This window comes from Parasteatoda tepidariorum, chromosome 4 (assembly GCF_043381705.1).
Source record: "Parasteatoda tepidariorum isolate YZ-2023 chromosome 4, CAS_Ptep_4.0, whole genome shotgun sequence".
Classification (NCBI taxonomy): domain Eukaryota; kingdom Metazoa; phylum Arthropoda; class Arachnida; order Araneae; family Theridiidae; genus Parasteatoda; species Parasteatoda tepidariorum.
In genome coordinates, this window is record NC_092207.1 from 6356294 (window position 1) to 6369871 (window position 13578).

The 13578-nt window shown below is 30.3% G+C and overlaps 1 protein-coding gene across 5 annotated transcripts in view; it reads right to left on the reverse strand.

Annotated features, from left to right (window-relative positions):
• Positions 1 to 4255: 4255 nt before the first annotated feature.
• LOC107437331 (STAM-binding protein-like A) overlaps positions 4256 to 13578 on the reverse strand; it is a 33126-nt gene continuing 23803 nt past the window's right edge. For all 5 annotated transcript variants that reach the window (XM_043050275.2, XM_043050272.2, XM_043050269.2 and 2 more), the window contains exons 8-10: positions 13077 to 13189; positions 10073 to 10175; positions 4256 to 4424 (exon numbers count right to left, since the gene is read on the reverse strand). In XM_043050275.2, the coding sequence (XP_042906209.1) occupies positions 4362 to 4424; positions 10073 to 10175; positions 13077 to 13189 (279 nt within the window). In that variant the 3' untranslated portion in view covers positions 4256 to 4361. The remainder of the gene's footprint in view (positions 4425 to 10072; positions 10176 to 13076; positions 13190 to 13578) is intronic.

The following is a 13578-nucleotide window of genomic DNA, read 5'->3' on the forward strand; positions in this document are numbered from 1 at the left end:
AACAGATGGTACTATGATACTTCACCCTTCAAACTTGTCAACAAAATGGCGACAGCTAATCAAAATCGAAAATGGTACAAAGGACGCAAGGAAAAGAGTGACGCTACATAAACTAGGCAATCTAGGGCTTCAGTTTAATGGACCAGGTCACATTCCCCTTCGAGCGAAACAGATCACACCAGGGCATTCCCCATTTAAACGAAAGTAATCAGCATTTGCGCAAAATGGAGGTAAAAACCATGAAAAGCTCTCATGATTAATGGAGCTCTGACCTGTTTTTAGCGAAGCATTAGCAATCTCTGCTGGCTAAATAAAATTTAACCATCTCTGTGATTCGTTCATAAGTAGACTTAATCTGTCTCCGCTGAGCTATGCCGATTTTTATGAAAAAATTGCATTTAGTTTTGTAAGAACGTGCGTAACATTTCGGATTTAGCATTTTAAGTGTGCACACACATTTTAAAAATTGCTGATAAGCCACTTGTTATTTTCAATTTAAAAATAATAATCCAAAAAATGAACATTTTTTGGTAATTCTTATTATTGATACGAGGTTTGTAATACACGAGGGTTGTAAATTATACGAGGGTTGTAAATTAAATAGTGGCAACTTTACCTTTAAACTCACAGAAGGACGGGCATGCGCAAATTAGATATGGGAGCTGTGAGGTGGGGCTGTTGTCGATGTGTAGAGTGCAAAAAAAAGTCGATTCGCTTAGAAGGGTAGTTGTTGCGTGGCGTTAAAGTGAGGAGTTTCGTTTCCATCGCTCTAAAGCATGTTTTCAAAAGGTGATCAGCGGTCGTGGCTTACAATCGAGGTTGCCCGTGGCAAAAATGCAACAGAATGCTATCGAGGATTAATGGAAGCCTTTGGAGCAAATGCTTTACCATATAGGACAGTAGCACGATGGATTCAAGCATCTCGTCTTTTTTCGTCATTAAGCCTTTTCACAACATGCTTTAGAGCGATGGAAACGAAACTCCTCACTTTAACGTCACGCAACAACTACCCTTCTAAGCAAATCGACTTTTTTTTGCACTCTACACATCGACAACAGCCCCACCTCACAGCTCCCATATCTAATTTGCGCATGCCCGTCCTTCTGTGAGTTTAAAGGTTAAGTTGCCACTATTTAATTTACAACCCTCGTATATACTAATAAAAAGGTACCACAATATATAATGAGGAAATAGGTTTTGTGTAAGGCCTACCGAATCGAATAAGTACCGGGGATAATTGCTGATCATGAGAATTTTTGACTGCTAGGAGTTAGCCATGGCCTAAAACCTGTTTGTTTGTTCAAGGGTACAGAGATGAATTAGATTGCTATGATTAGAAACACCATCAACTTCCTTTTAGCAAATCAAACAAGTCTTTAATACCACCTTCTGTATAGTGAATCTTTAGATTTTGAAACTGCTTTAGTTTTTCCCTCGGTTAAACATGATATGTGCATGCCAATATGACTACTTAGTTTATTTCATTTTTAACAAGAATTATTGCATCTTGCATAACTATTAAAACATATGCATACATAGCCTGAGTAAGTATTTTTCAATATAGTTTTCAGGTTAAAGTATATATATTTCAATGGTAATAAAACCTGTCCCAGTAAAAATAAAGCAATTGGAATTTTTTTAAATAATGAAATTTTCTATAAATGAAACTGTTAAAATAATAGTTTATACCATGAACTAAATGATACAAACTATTAAATAACATTAAAAATTTAATAATTAAAAGAATTATTAAATAATTAAAAGTTAATACTTTTTCAACCAGACCTTCATAAATGCTTCAAAAGTATTATTGTTGACAACTGTCAAATCGCAAACTATAGGTTCATACACTTTTTTTCCTTTTTTTAAACAGATCAACTCAATAGCCCATTCACATATATATTCACTTACTGGTACATGCTGATTTACTTTTCTTTCCTTTATTCACTCGCTGTATCAATAATCATTCACTGTAATAGTTCCCATAGGAACATGAAGCTATAATAATATGCTTTTAATTTTTAAGTATACAATCTCAAGGATGTGTTAAAAATATTTTAAAATAGGAACAATTGGGTACTTGCACTCCAAGAAGAAGACAACCCATACCCATACATGTTAACTATAACATCAGCAAAATCATCAGCTTTATCAGCAAAATTGGGTATTAAAGTTGAACTAAGTTTCTATACATAAGTTAGAATGTTAATTAACGTTAAGTCAATTAAATACAGACGTCTCGCACATCGAATTTGTTGAAATCTAATTCTTCCTCGTCTACTTCTTTTACTTAACTTAGATTTATTATTTGTTTATGTATTTTACTGTAACCGTGATATACTTTTGTTTTGTGTACCTGGCAACTTCGATGCATATTTAGTTTGTTTATGTTCTACATCACTTCGTGCCTGTCTTTGTGTTAAGTATTTGAGTAAATATATAGTGAGAGAATTGGAACTTACTCAAAATAGAATGGAAAGAACTGCTGCTAACATAAACAAATACAACGTTTCAACACCCAATCAGGATCAAGATACCTACATTACGTCACTTGCAGGTGTCCCATTGACTTCCTATAAAATATTTGGAAAAAAAAACTTTTCATAGTAAAATTAAGAGAAATATCATAACAGTGCAAAAATATTTCAAAATTGCGAGCTATGTTTTTTGGTGGGATGAAAAATAGGTGTTGCAGTACAACAATTTACAATGGAGTCGCATCAAATAGTCACCGACACAACTCGTCGTGGCGACAATACGTTGAGGGCACAATTTCTTGCTGCTTTGATGAAATACATCTTTTTACGAAAACAGGTGGCGTAACTACCAATATACTTATTAAATACCAATTCACTAGTACATAAAACATGCCAACTTAATTATATTTTGAGGTACCTTTTGATAGATGAAGGTTGACATAAGTCTACAACCATATTCCTCATTAATGACCTGTGGTCGTGATGTGAACTTGCCAACATCGAAAGATGGTACACACTAAACAGTTGATTTGCTCAAAATGTAAAGCTCAAAAAGAAGCAAACTTTCAATAAACAAACGTCAATAAACAAACTTGAAGAAAAAATACAAAGAGCAAAATGATATAAATAATAAAGATAATTACATAAGTAAATAAAAAAAGCAGCATAAATCAACTGGTGGTGTTAGTTCATCTAATTCTATCACAGATAAAACAGTTGGCACAAGAAAAGGAGGCAGACCGAATATGAGATGGATAGAAGACCCTTTGGTCTTAAAAACTAAAAACTGGAAAACACTAACAGGAAAAGGGTAAGCCTGGAAAAAACCACCTGAGAAGGCCAATGCCCACCCTGGGCTGTCAAGCCATTGATGATGATCACAGATAAAATTCTGGAAGGGGAGTAATGTGGCATAACTACCACTATAAATATTATATACCAATTCACTAGTATATAAAACATGTTAACTTGATTCTAACTTCACGTACTCTTTGATAGATGAAGGTTGACATAGTTGATAATTATATTCCTCAAAAACAGCTTTTGCGGTGTCTACAAAATCTAACTAAGTATTTAATTTGTGGCTGTTTAAATATTACGAAAACACGTAAGGAGGGAAGGGTTTGTGATTTGTTACTTAAAAAGGTATGAAGAATGCTTGCATGAGACATTAAAATCTCCTTATTTTCAATGGGGTTTCTTTTCCAAATGAAAATGATTGTTGTGGCTTGCCTTTAGCACCCGGCACAGTAATTTCGTGAAAAATATATACATTGGTTGTAAAATATTTCTTCAATTAACATCTATTTTAAATACAGCAAAGTACAATTTTAAATGAAGAAAAGTATGACAAAGTATGAGTTCGTTGTAACATATTTGTCACAAAAATTCTAAAATACTATAAACCGCCATTGCTGTTAAAAATATTCTAGATTGTTCAAAATTTAATTTAATGAGCTTAAAAAATCCCTAAAACATATTTTTAGAATTTTTTTTCTTTCTTTTGAAGTTGATACAATTCTTGAAAGGAAATGTGTTAATTCAAGAATTAAATATAAGCATAAAAGGTTCAAAATGGAAGTGAAGCAAATTTTTACACTGACAGTTTAAACTAGCTTGAAAAATTATGAGTTATCATTCAAATGATAAAATGCAACCAGATTCCTCTTTATTTAAATTATAAAATGATTGAAACACTTCTTCTAAATTATTCATTACCTAGAAACAGAAATATTAAGAGAAAAAAAAACAGTGTTAAAGAAACAGAGAGAGAGAAGTAGTTGCGAATAAATATTTAATTTTCTGGTTAACAAAAAAAAGCTAAATTACAAAAGAAAATCTTCTCATTTAAATATTTTTTTCCTCATTTCATATCTATTTACTTTATTTTCTGAGATCAACAACAGTTAGCGTAGTCTGATCCTCCAGTTTGACGTGTGCACATTCCTGGAAAAGAATTTTTATAAAGATTAGAGAATTTATTTAAATAGAAAAGTAAATTGAAATAGCCTAAGTCAATGATGGATCAACATAATCTTGATGGTTACCATCAATAATTCCATCATGAAACATTATATTTTTTACGGTAACTATCATCCCAATGTAGGAATTCAGCCTGATTTACGATAGTTCAACATAATAGGAACTTGTTTTTGTGCTTTGTTCATTTCGAACCATCAGAAATTTCCATCATAGTTTCTTAGAAATCAAATGTTGGAACGATCATGAACCACCATCAGCCCGATGTAGGAATTTGGTCTAATTTATGATGGTTCAACATAAAGAAACCAAATTGTTTTGATGGTATATTCCTGCTGAACCAACAAGAATTTCCATTAAACCATCATAGAAATTTATTATTGTACCATTATGAACCATCACTAATTTCTATAATATATTAGAAATGAAATATTGGGACGATCATGAACAACCATCATCCCAATGTAGGAATTCGGACTGATTTATGATGGTCCAATATAAAAAAAAACAAATTGTTTTGATCGTATATTCTGAGAACCAACAAGAATTACTATTAAACAACTGTGGAAATGTATAGTGGGAACCATCATGGAAAATCACAGATCATCATGGATCATGAGAATCAAACTTCTCTTGACCGTTAACCATCATAGTATTAAAGAAGCAATTTCCATCATAGAATGATGGAAGTTTGTTGGCATATCAAACACCATGAACGCAGATTGGAAAACGTTGGACCATCAGAAAATCACACTGAAATCAACATAAACCATTAAAAATTTTTGATGGGACCCTCAAGCATTTTGACTCCGGAGAAAAAAAAGAAACATGAATTCAATACAGGATGTCATCAAGGGATTACCGTGCACGCACTCACGTTTTTTCTGCTACATATTCTAACTTAATTTTAGCAGGTTATATTATTTAATTCAGTTAAATTTGTAACAGTAGAATTTCTGCTACATATTCAAACTGAATTTTAGCAGGTTATATTATTTAATTCAGTTAAATTTGCAACAGTAGAATTTCTGCTACATATTTAACTGAATTTTAGCAGGTTATATTATTTAATTCAGTTAAATTTGTAACAGTAGAACTTCTGCTACATATTCAAACTGAATTTTAGCAGGTTATTTAATTCAGTTAAATTTGTAACAGTAGAACTTCTGCTAAATATTTAACTGAATTTTATTCACACTGAATTGTTTTTCATTTAAAATCTGATTCTTCCTGAAGTATGGGAAGGTAGCAAAAATGAAAAAAAATTTAAATAAACGTAAATAATGAAAAAACATCCAATATTTTAACATAAAGGTGTTCTGTGACATTCATTCATAAATGATTTTGGTAAAATGGTGAGAGTTAGTGACAAGGAGTTTGTGATAAAGAATAGTGCGACATCTCCCATTTCAGTTAAAATAAAAATATATTTGAAATTAATTGATTAAATATTTTTATATTACTTGCTTTATGTCTTTTTCATCAAAATAATCACATATACATCAACTCATTAATATTGTTCTGCATATAATTACGGTCACCAACAACGACCAATAAATTTTGTGTGGCAACTATGTTTTTAGCTTCTTAATTACAACTTTCAGTATGAGAATTGAGTACACCATTCTTGCCCTCAAGTTTCACAACCATTTGGGGGAAAAATCTTGTTTTTCCCTTAACTTCAATTTCCACTGTCGCATATTCCTCAAATTTCTGATTCCGCATTTTGCGATTCATAAGTTGTAATAGTTTCATTTTATAAATATCGGTATTTCTAAAATTACTTATAAATCTATGGGTATAACTACCAAAACATTTATTAAAGAAGAAAGAAAAGAAAAACGTGAATTTACGTCCAAATCTGTGAAAATCAAACAAGTGCAACAAAATTTATTATTCAAATTCGCAAATCGAAATTGCTAGCCTAACATCCAATGAAATGTACCAGGATTTCAAAAAACACCATGTAGAAATCTATAATAGTAATTGCTGAAAAACCATAGGGATTTATGATTAAATCATTGCAATAATTGTTCAGTGAAATCATTTGTTTTTAAAATTAGTCACTTAAAAATTGTTTACAAAACACAAAAATTGAATACAATTTAGCAATTAGTTGGTCACCGCATGCAGGTGGTACAGTTATATAATACAGCACAACATATATATAAATCAGGGGTCTGTCCAGACATTTTGTGAAAGGTCCGTTTTTCGTGAAATTGTGAAAAAATTACTCACATTCTTTCAACCAGGGTCCGCTTTTATGAATTTGTGCAAATAGGGTCCGTTATTGCAAAAAAAAACTTTTTCAAGGAGTTTTTAAATTGTAAAGACATACAAGATTATGCTCAACACTGTAAAATTATAATTAAAAAAATTAAATTTTAAAAAATAAACAACAATTGCTGCTTCTAAATTAGAGATGCAACATACAAATATTTGGTATTTAGCCTATACTGCTGAACGCAGAATATTCATTTCGGACGAATAATGGAAGAATCGTCTGCCGAAGACAAAACTTAATTCGTTTACATCCATTTTTCTTGCTTTCTGCCCTGGAAAGGGTTTATTTGATTAACAAAATAATAATGAAGATAAACAAATTTGTGAAGGGTCCGATTAAAAGAAAAATAATTTCGTGAAGGGGTCCGTTTTTAAGTTAAAATGTTTTGTGAAGGGTCCGTGTTTATGAAAAGATATTTTGTGAAGGGTCCGTTTTTATGAAAAGATATTTTGTGAAGGGTCCGTTAACGGACCCAAATTTCTTCTAAACAGACCCCTCTATATATATAAAATATAAACATGACATGTGACATGGAGCAAATGGTGAAGTATGACACATTGAGACAAAGGAGAGGAGGGGGCTCAAAAATAATGGAATAAAATGTGACATCATTTATTATATATTTTTAAAATCTTCTTTAAAAATGAAGAGAAAAATGTATGCACATTAGGGAATGCGAGTATATATTAAAAGCCAGAAAAAAAAATAGAAGACTAAGAAAGGTTTAACATCAAAGCATGTTGAATTGCTGCAGGCAACAGAAACGAGTTGAAAGGCGGTCGTTTAAAAAACGGCCAAGGTTCAGCAGCCAAAGAAACTGGTTTTAATATTAATTATTCTGGATTCTCTCCAAGTGGTTCGATAGAATTTGATGAAACAGGAAAACCTCTAAAAAACTGTGCCTTGAGTGTCTGCATTTATGTCACCGGTTATTAAGAGGTCGCCACTATTCCAAATTATAAACAAATTGGTTGTTAAAAAAATCACAAATAGTAGAAAACAATAAAAAGTCATATGGTAATTCTCACACGCTTATTCATTTTTTACTATCTCCAATAATTTATATTTTATCCTTCAATGTCAGGTGACTTTTATTTGTGATTATCACTCATATTTTGATTATTCATTTACTATAAAATTTTTCTTCTAGTTTCTAAGGAAGAAAAGGATGAATTCAGGGTATCTGCTACATTTTAGATTTTCAAATCCATGACTTTTCATGACTAATTCCAAGAATTTATCATGACATAACGAAGTTACTATTTTCTCCGACAAAAACACAACAATAAGTTTAAAAAAGCATTATAATAACATTAATTAAAATGATAGGTATAACTAAAACTGCATCTTCATATTTAGAGATTTTAAATGTATAAAACAGATTAAAGAAAGAGTTGAAGCAATAAAATAGCTGGAAAAAATACAAAAGCAAATAATTTTCTTTCTTTTTTTTCTGCAGAATTATATTCTAAAGATACTTTTCTTGTTTAAAGGAAAAGGAAAAAATACTCCTGCCTTTTCTGCTCTCTTCGGAATAAAAAAAATTCGCCAATGACTGGCTTGCTTCAGCTAGAATTTTAAATTAATAAAAGAGAAATAATTAATAGTAATAAAATTCTGAAATCACAGAAGTGCAATAGATAATTCGCTTTAGAAATGGTGCTCTTTCCTTTCATTTTTTGAAAGAACACCATAATTTTTAAGGAACTTGATAAAAACATTTTATATTTTAATCAAATATGACTGTGAGTGAGGATTTCGTTAAAAATTCAGATATTCGGAACACCATGAAATTGGGGGGGGGGGTAAATTCCATTTTAAAACTAAGATTTTTCAGCTACCTAAATCCATGATTTTCTTTTAAAAAATAGTTAAAAATCATGACATTTCAAGACAAATTTTGTTCAATACCGAAATTATTGACTTCCCATGATTTTTCATGACTTTCCAGGTGCGCAGATACCCTGCATTTACTAAAGATTTTTTTTCTTCCAGTGTCTAAGGAAGAAAAAGATGAAATCGCTCAACAAATATTGGTTGGGTGAATACACACATTGCTTCTTTCGCACAAATGGTAGCAAATTCTATAAACTGCTTCAATTAAATGTCATACATAGTGTATGTGAGAACAACACATATGAAAGCTTATCTGTAGGAATTGAACTATCAAAACCATGACACTATGAATGTTTAAAAATTTCAATAGAACAAGATTGCTGCAGGTGCAATTGAACTGTCAAATCTCTGATTGTAGTTAACAATGACTTTGAAGTGATGAGATAAAATAATATTGATTAGTTAAAAATAATTGCAAGCAAGAGAGGAAAAAGTTGACTAGCAACAAAAGGCTGTTCGGAGGTTCTTTCTAATGTAAAACCTATAGAAGACGAAACATATAATCCTCAGCTGCCAACATGGATCTGAAAAAACCCAGTAGATTTTACGGAATAATATACATTTTATGATAATTGTTGCATAATGTACTTAATATTTACACGTAGGGAATTTTAGGGATTTTTATAGTCATCAAAATAGAAAAACTGCAATATTTTTCAGTTATGATTGACATTAAACATACTTGATGTGCTAAGTTTACTCATAATTTCGAATATTAAGAGGCATTTAATTGATCAAAGATTGTTAAAAGATTTTTTCTAATTAATTTAAAAAGAGATTTCTGAATAAACTAAACATTTCAAAACAAAAAAAAGTTTTGAACTGATTTCTGACTTAATTAAATATTCAAGCAAGCAAACAATAATCTGCAAAAAAATTCTATTTTAAAAGGGATTTATTTTAGGGAATTTTCTAAAATTTACAAAAACCAGAAAAACTTTAATTAAACCAGTAGACCAGGAGAAACTGGCAAAATTCAGTACTCTACTGAAAAATCCAGTAGAGTTGGCAGCTATGGTTACTGCTTTTTAGAGGTGATCGTTAAAGGAGGTTTTAATGTACTTCTGTCCTTTAAATATTAATTTTCCACCCATGCTTAGATTTTTTTTTCACTTAATTTTCTTACAAATAATCTAAGAATATATCAATAACCTGATAATCTAAACAAAACTGTACATTAAAATTAAAAGGTGAAATAATTTAAAGATAGCTTTTATTTAACAATTAAATTAGAGAAGAAAAAAAACTTAGAATTGTTGATGAGGGGAACATAATGCGAGGGGAACACTTCTTTACATAATGCGAGCAAGATGTAGTAATTAAAAGCAAGAGTTCCACGTGGGAATTCAAAATTAAAAACAGGTTATTAAACTTGATCCTAGAAGTAGTTGTATAATTTGAAAAAATAGAAATAGCATACAGTAAAAAGACTCACTTCATAAATTGCAGATTCATTTGGATGAGGATGAAAACCTTTCTGCCTGCACTGAGTAATATAATCAAGACCATAACTTTGTGTTAAGGAAAATATGCAAGTACTGAAAGAGAAACAGGCAGATTAAAAAAAAGATTTTTCATTAAAATGATTGATTTAGCAGAAATTGTTTCATTATTGAATTAAGAAATCAACTTCCAGAAAGTTAAGACCATTTAAATTTTTTATTTTTGCTTATTCTCTACGGAATACCCCTATTTTGTACGGGGTGGGGGGGGAAAACAAATCAATAAATCAATACTGAACAACACTACAAAATCGTGCACATAACTGAAAGACATATTCCAGCACAATTAATAAAGCTAAAATAATTCTATAAATTAAATTTATAATTAAATTTAGTTCATCTCGGTGGCTTTGTGTAATTAGATTAGATGTTCTTAGTAGTTCATCCCTTCAAAATAAAGATCACCTGCATTTAGAATCATTAGGGATGATGCGGTTGCTTGAGCAGGGTTAAAGAGAAGAGAGAAGGGCTAGTTCAATCCGCTCTCAGGCCTGAAGCTACAATTTCCCTCCTCATGACGTCACTGTGTACACAGATCTCGGAAATCGCTAGCAAAGATATTATGATAACTTTGCACCATTCTCTCGGTAAAAACAAGTTAGACTTTTTCTGGTTATTAGCTTTCAAACTTTACATAATTAACACATTATTTCCGTTCATAAACATTCAAAAAAAATTTCTTGGCCATAATATTAAAATAAATACCATTTTAAACTTATAAAAATATTTTACTAGTTGTAGTAAATGAAGCTATAAATACTTTATTTTAAAATTTTCAGTTTAACTTTTACTGTTACAAAGAAACAAAGCACGTATCAATACTTTTTTTGCTACATATTGTTCAATAGCTATAATTTGTAAAGTTTTGTTAAATTTATAATCCTGGTTTTAAAATAAGCTGTTAATGGTAATTTGTTTATACTTAATTGTTAGGAAACTACAACCTTAAACGTTAATTACTGAAATAAAATAATAATTTGTTTTCATAATAACATTTGAAATTTTACAATCGCTTATAGATGTTTAAATTTTGGAGAATATAATTTTAAAAAAATCATAAATATGTAGAATAACTACATTCGAAACTTATTTAAATGTTATGAAATTAGAAGAATTTTAACTATTAATAATTTATACTTTTCATTTAAGTTTTTATTTTCTTTGACTTTATCCATTTTTTTTATTTTTTTCGCCTGCCTTTCTTTTTGAAGTAACGGATCGGTTTCTGTTTAGATGGCGAATTCTTATAAAAGTTCTTAGACAACAAAATAAGTGTATTGCTGCTTTATTTACTGCAGGATGTCTTCCCTCTAATTCATTTATAAGTTCTTTGATGATACCTTTTGATTTTCTGTAAAATGTCCCATGCACACTTTGAAAAATATTCTCAAATTCCTGACACACTTCCATCTATTCTGCTGATAGAACAAATAATCCTCCCTTAGTTAACAGATTTATCCATTCCGTGTTGCTCCCCTGTAGTTGGATGTACTGAGAAGATGGTATTTCTAATTTCAAATCAATATTTTTAAGGCGAAATGCTATGTATCCGGCAATATAATTTAGACCTTTTTCTTGTGAATTAATCATTTTGTTTCCCAAATTAAGGTCAACATCCCAAGACATAGGAACGGAAGTCAAGTCATGCATTATATCTTCAATGTTGTCTAGAATATTATTATTTTCAGAAACTATTTTCTGCAAGTTGCAATCACACAAACTAGCATTTCATTAATAATTTTAAATGTTTACAATTAACTTTAAAAAAACTGAGGAAAATCATTATAGAAAACAACGAATGTCTAGGAATCTGTCACAAAAAGGAATGCTCCAATTTTAGTTAACAGTCAGTTAGACCGAACGCTCGGTTCTTGAAGTAAAAGTTCAAGCTTCGCGCCAACGTGACGCCACAGAGGAAAATCGGAGGTTTGTCGCGGTGAGAGTTTCTTTAAAGGAGTGAACCAGCCCTGCTATTCTCTAGCCCTGTTGCTCGAGGCCATTTTATGATAGTCAAAATTTACCACAATCATATGATTTTCACTGGTACATATTCCTTTAGAGGAATTGTAAGAAAAACCCTTTTCAAGGTATAAATATTAAAAATTTCCTACCCTGATGCTATTTTAATAGGTATCAAATATACTAGCATGATGCATTATACCTATGTCTGTAAATTTGGTGCCTATTAAAACTCCATCAATTACTATCCTACCACTATAATGCTAGTTACTTGTGTTCACACTAGTATGGCGACAATTATTACCAAATGTCATTAAAATTATATGCACGAACGACAAATTTGTCACCTTAAAATACATTTGGAATTTACAAATCAGTAACAAAAAATAGTTTCTTGCATAAAATTCCACGCATTTAAAAAAAAATTGTTACACTGATTTTATTGTTCTACGCATTGCATGGAATTTAAATGTGTGGTATTCAAATAGAATAACTGAAAGTCTAGTACAAAAATTTTTTAAATTTAAATCTTGAAGTTTCAAATTTTAGTAAATATTAAACTTCCAATCATTATGGGATAATAAACCTACTCTTCATGTTTTAACTTCTCTCCTCTAATAAAGTTTACACATGTTTTTAACCTGATAGTTTCACTAAAAGAATTTTGGACACATCATTAAATACATTTTTTTAAAAAATCACATGAAACAACTAGATGGTAGAAAAGAATATTTTTAAGCTTCACTAATATTATTTTCTGCAATCTAAGTTACAATAAAAAACAATTTAATCATTTCAAGAAGAAGTACAAGAAGTGGTATAGTAAAATAAGCAATGGTGTATCAGATAAAAATCATATAAATGTTACAAATGTAAATGTACCCTATTCAGGATCATAAAGTATATAAGTGTATTCTTGTATTAGGAGATTGTATGGAATTTAAATGTGTGGTATTCAAATAGAATAAATAGTCTTACCTATCATACTTGGGTGCACATACAATTGCTATAGCTTCTGGCATCATAAGTTGATAGGAACAATGTGTATGCAAATCTACACTGGACATGAAAGCAGTCTGACTAGGATGCGTCTGCAATAATATGATGATATAAAGTACATATGTATGTAGGATAACCATTAACTATGACAATGAAAAAACCTGATATATTATTCTTCAATATTTAAAAACAGCAGCCAAACGAGTCACATAAACTCATTTTTAAACCACACTTTTACATTTCTTAACTAACTCTTTCTTCCTTCACATCAAATATAGTTCTAACAGTTTAATTACGGAGAGAGCAACATCTATAGGCCTTTGTTGGTTTTCTTACACACAGATTGTTTCGTTTGTCATATATATACGTAGTAGGAAGAAAAACAACAACTTTTTCTACAACATAATTACTTTAAATTAAATTATTAAACTAATTTTATTTATTTCACTTCTATATATACATATACATATATATACATATA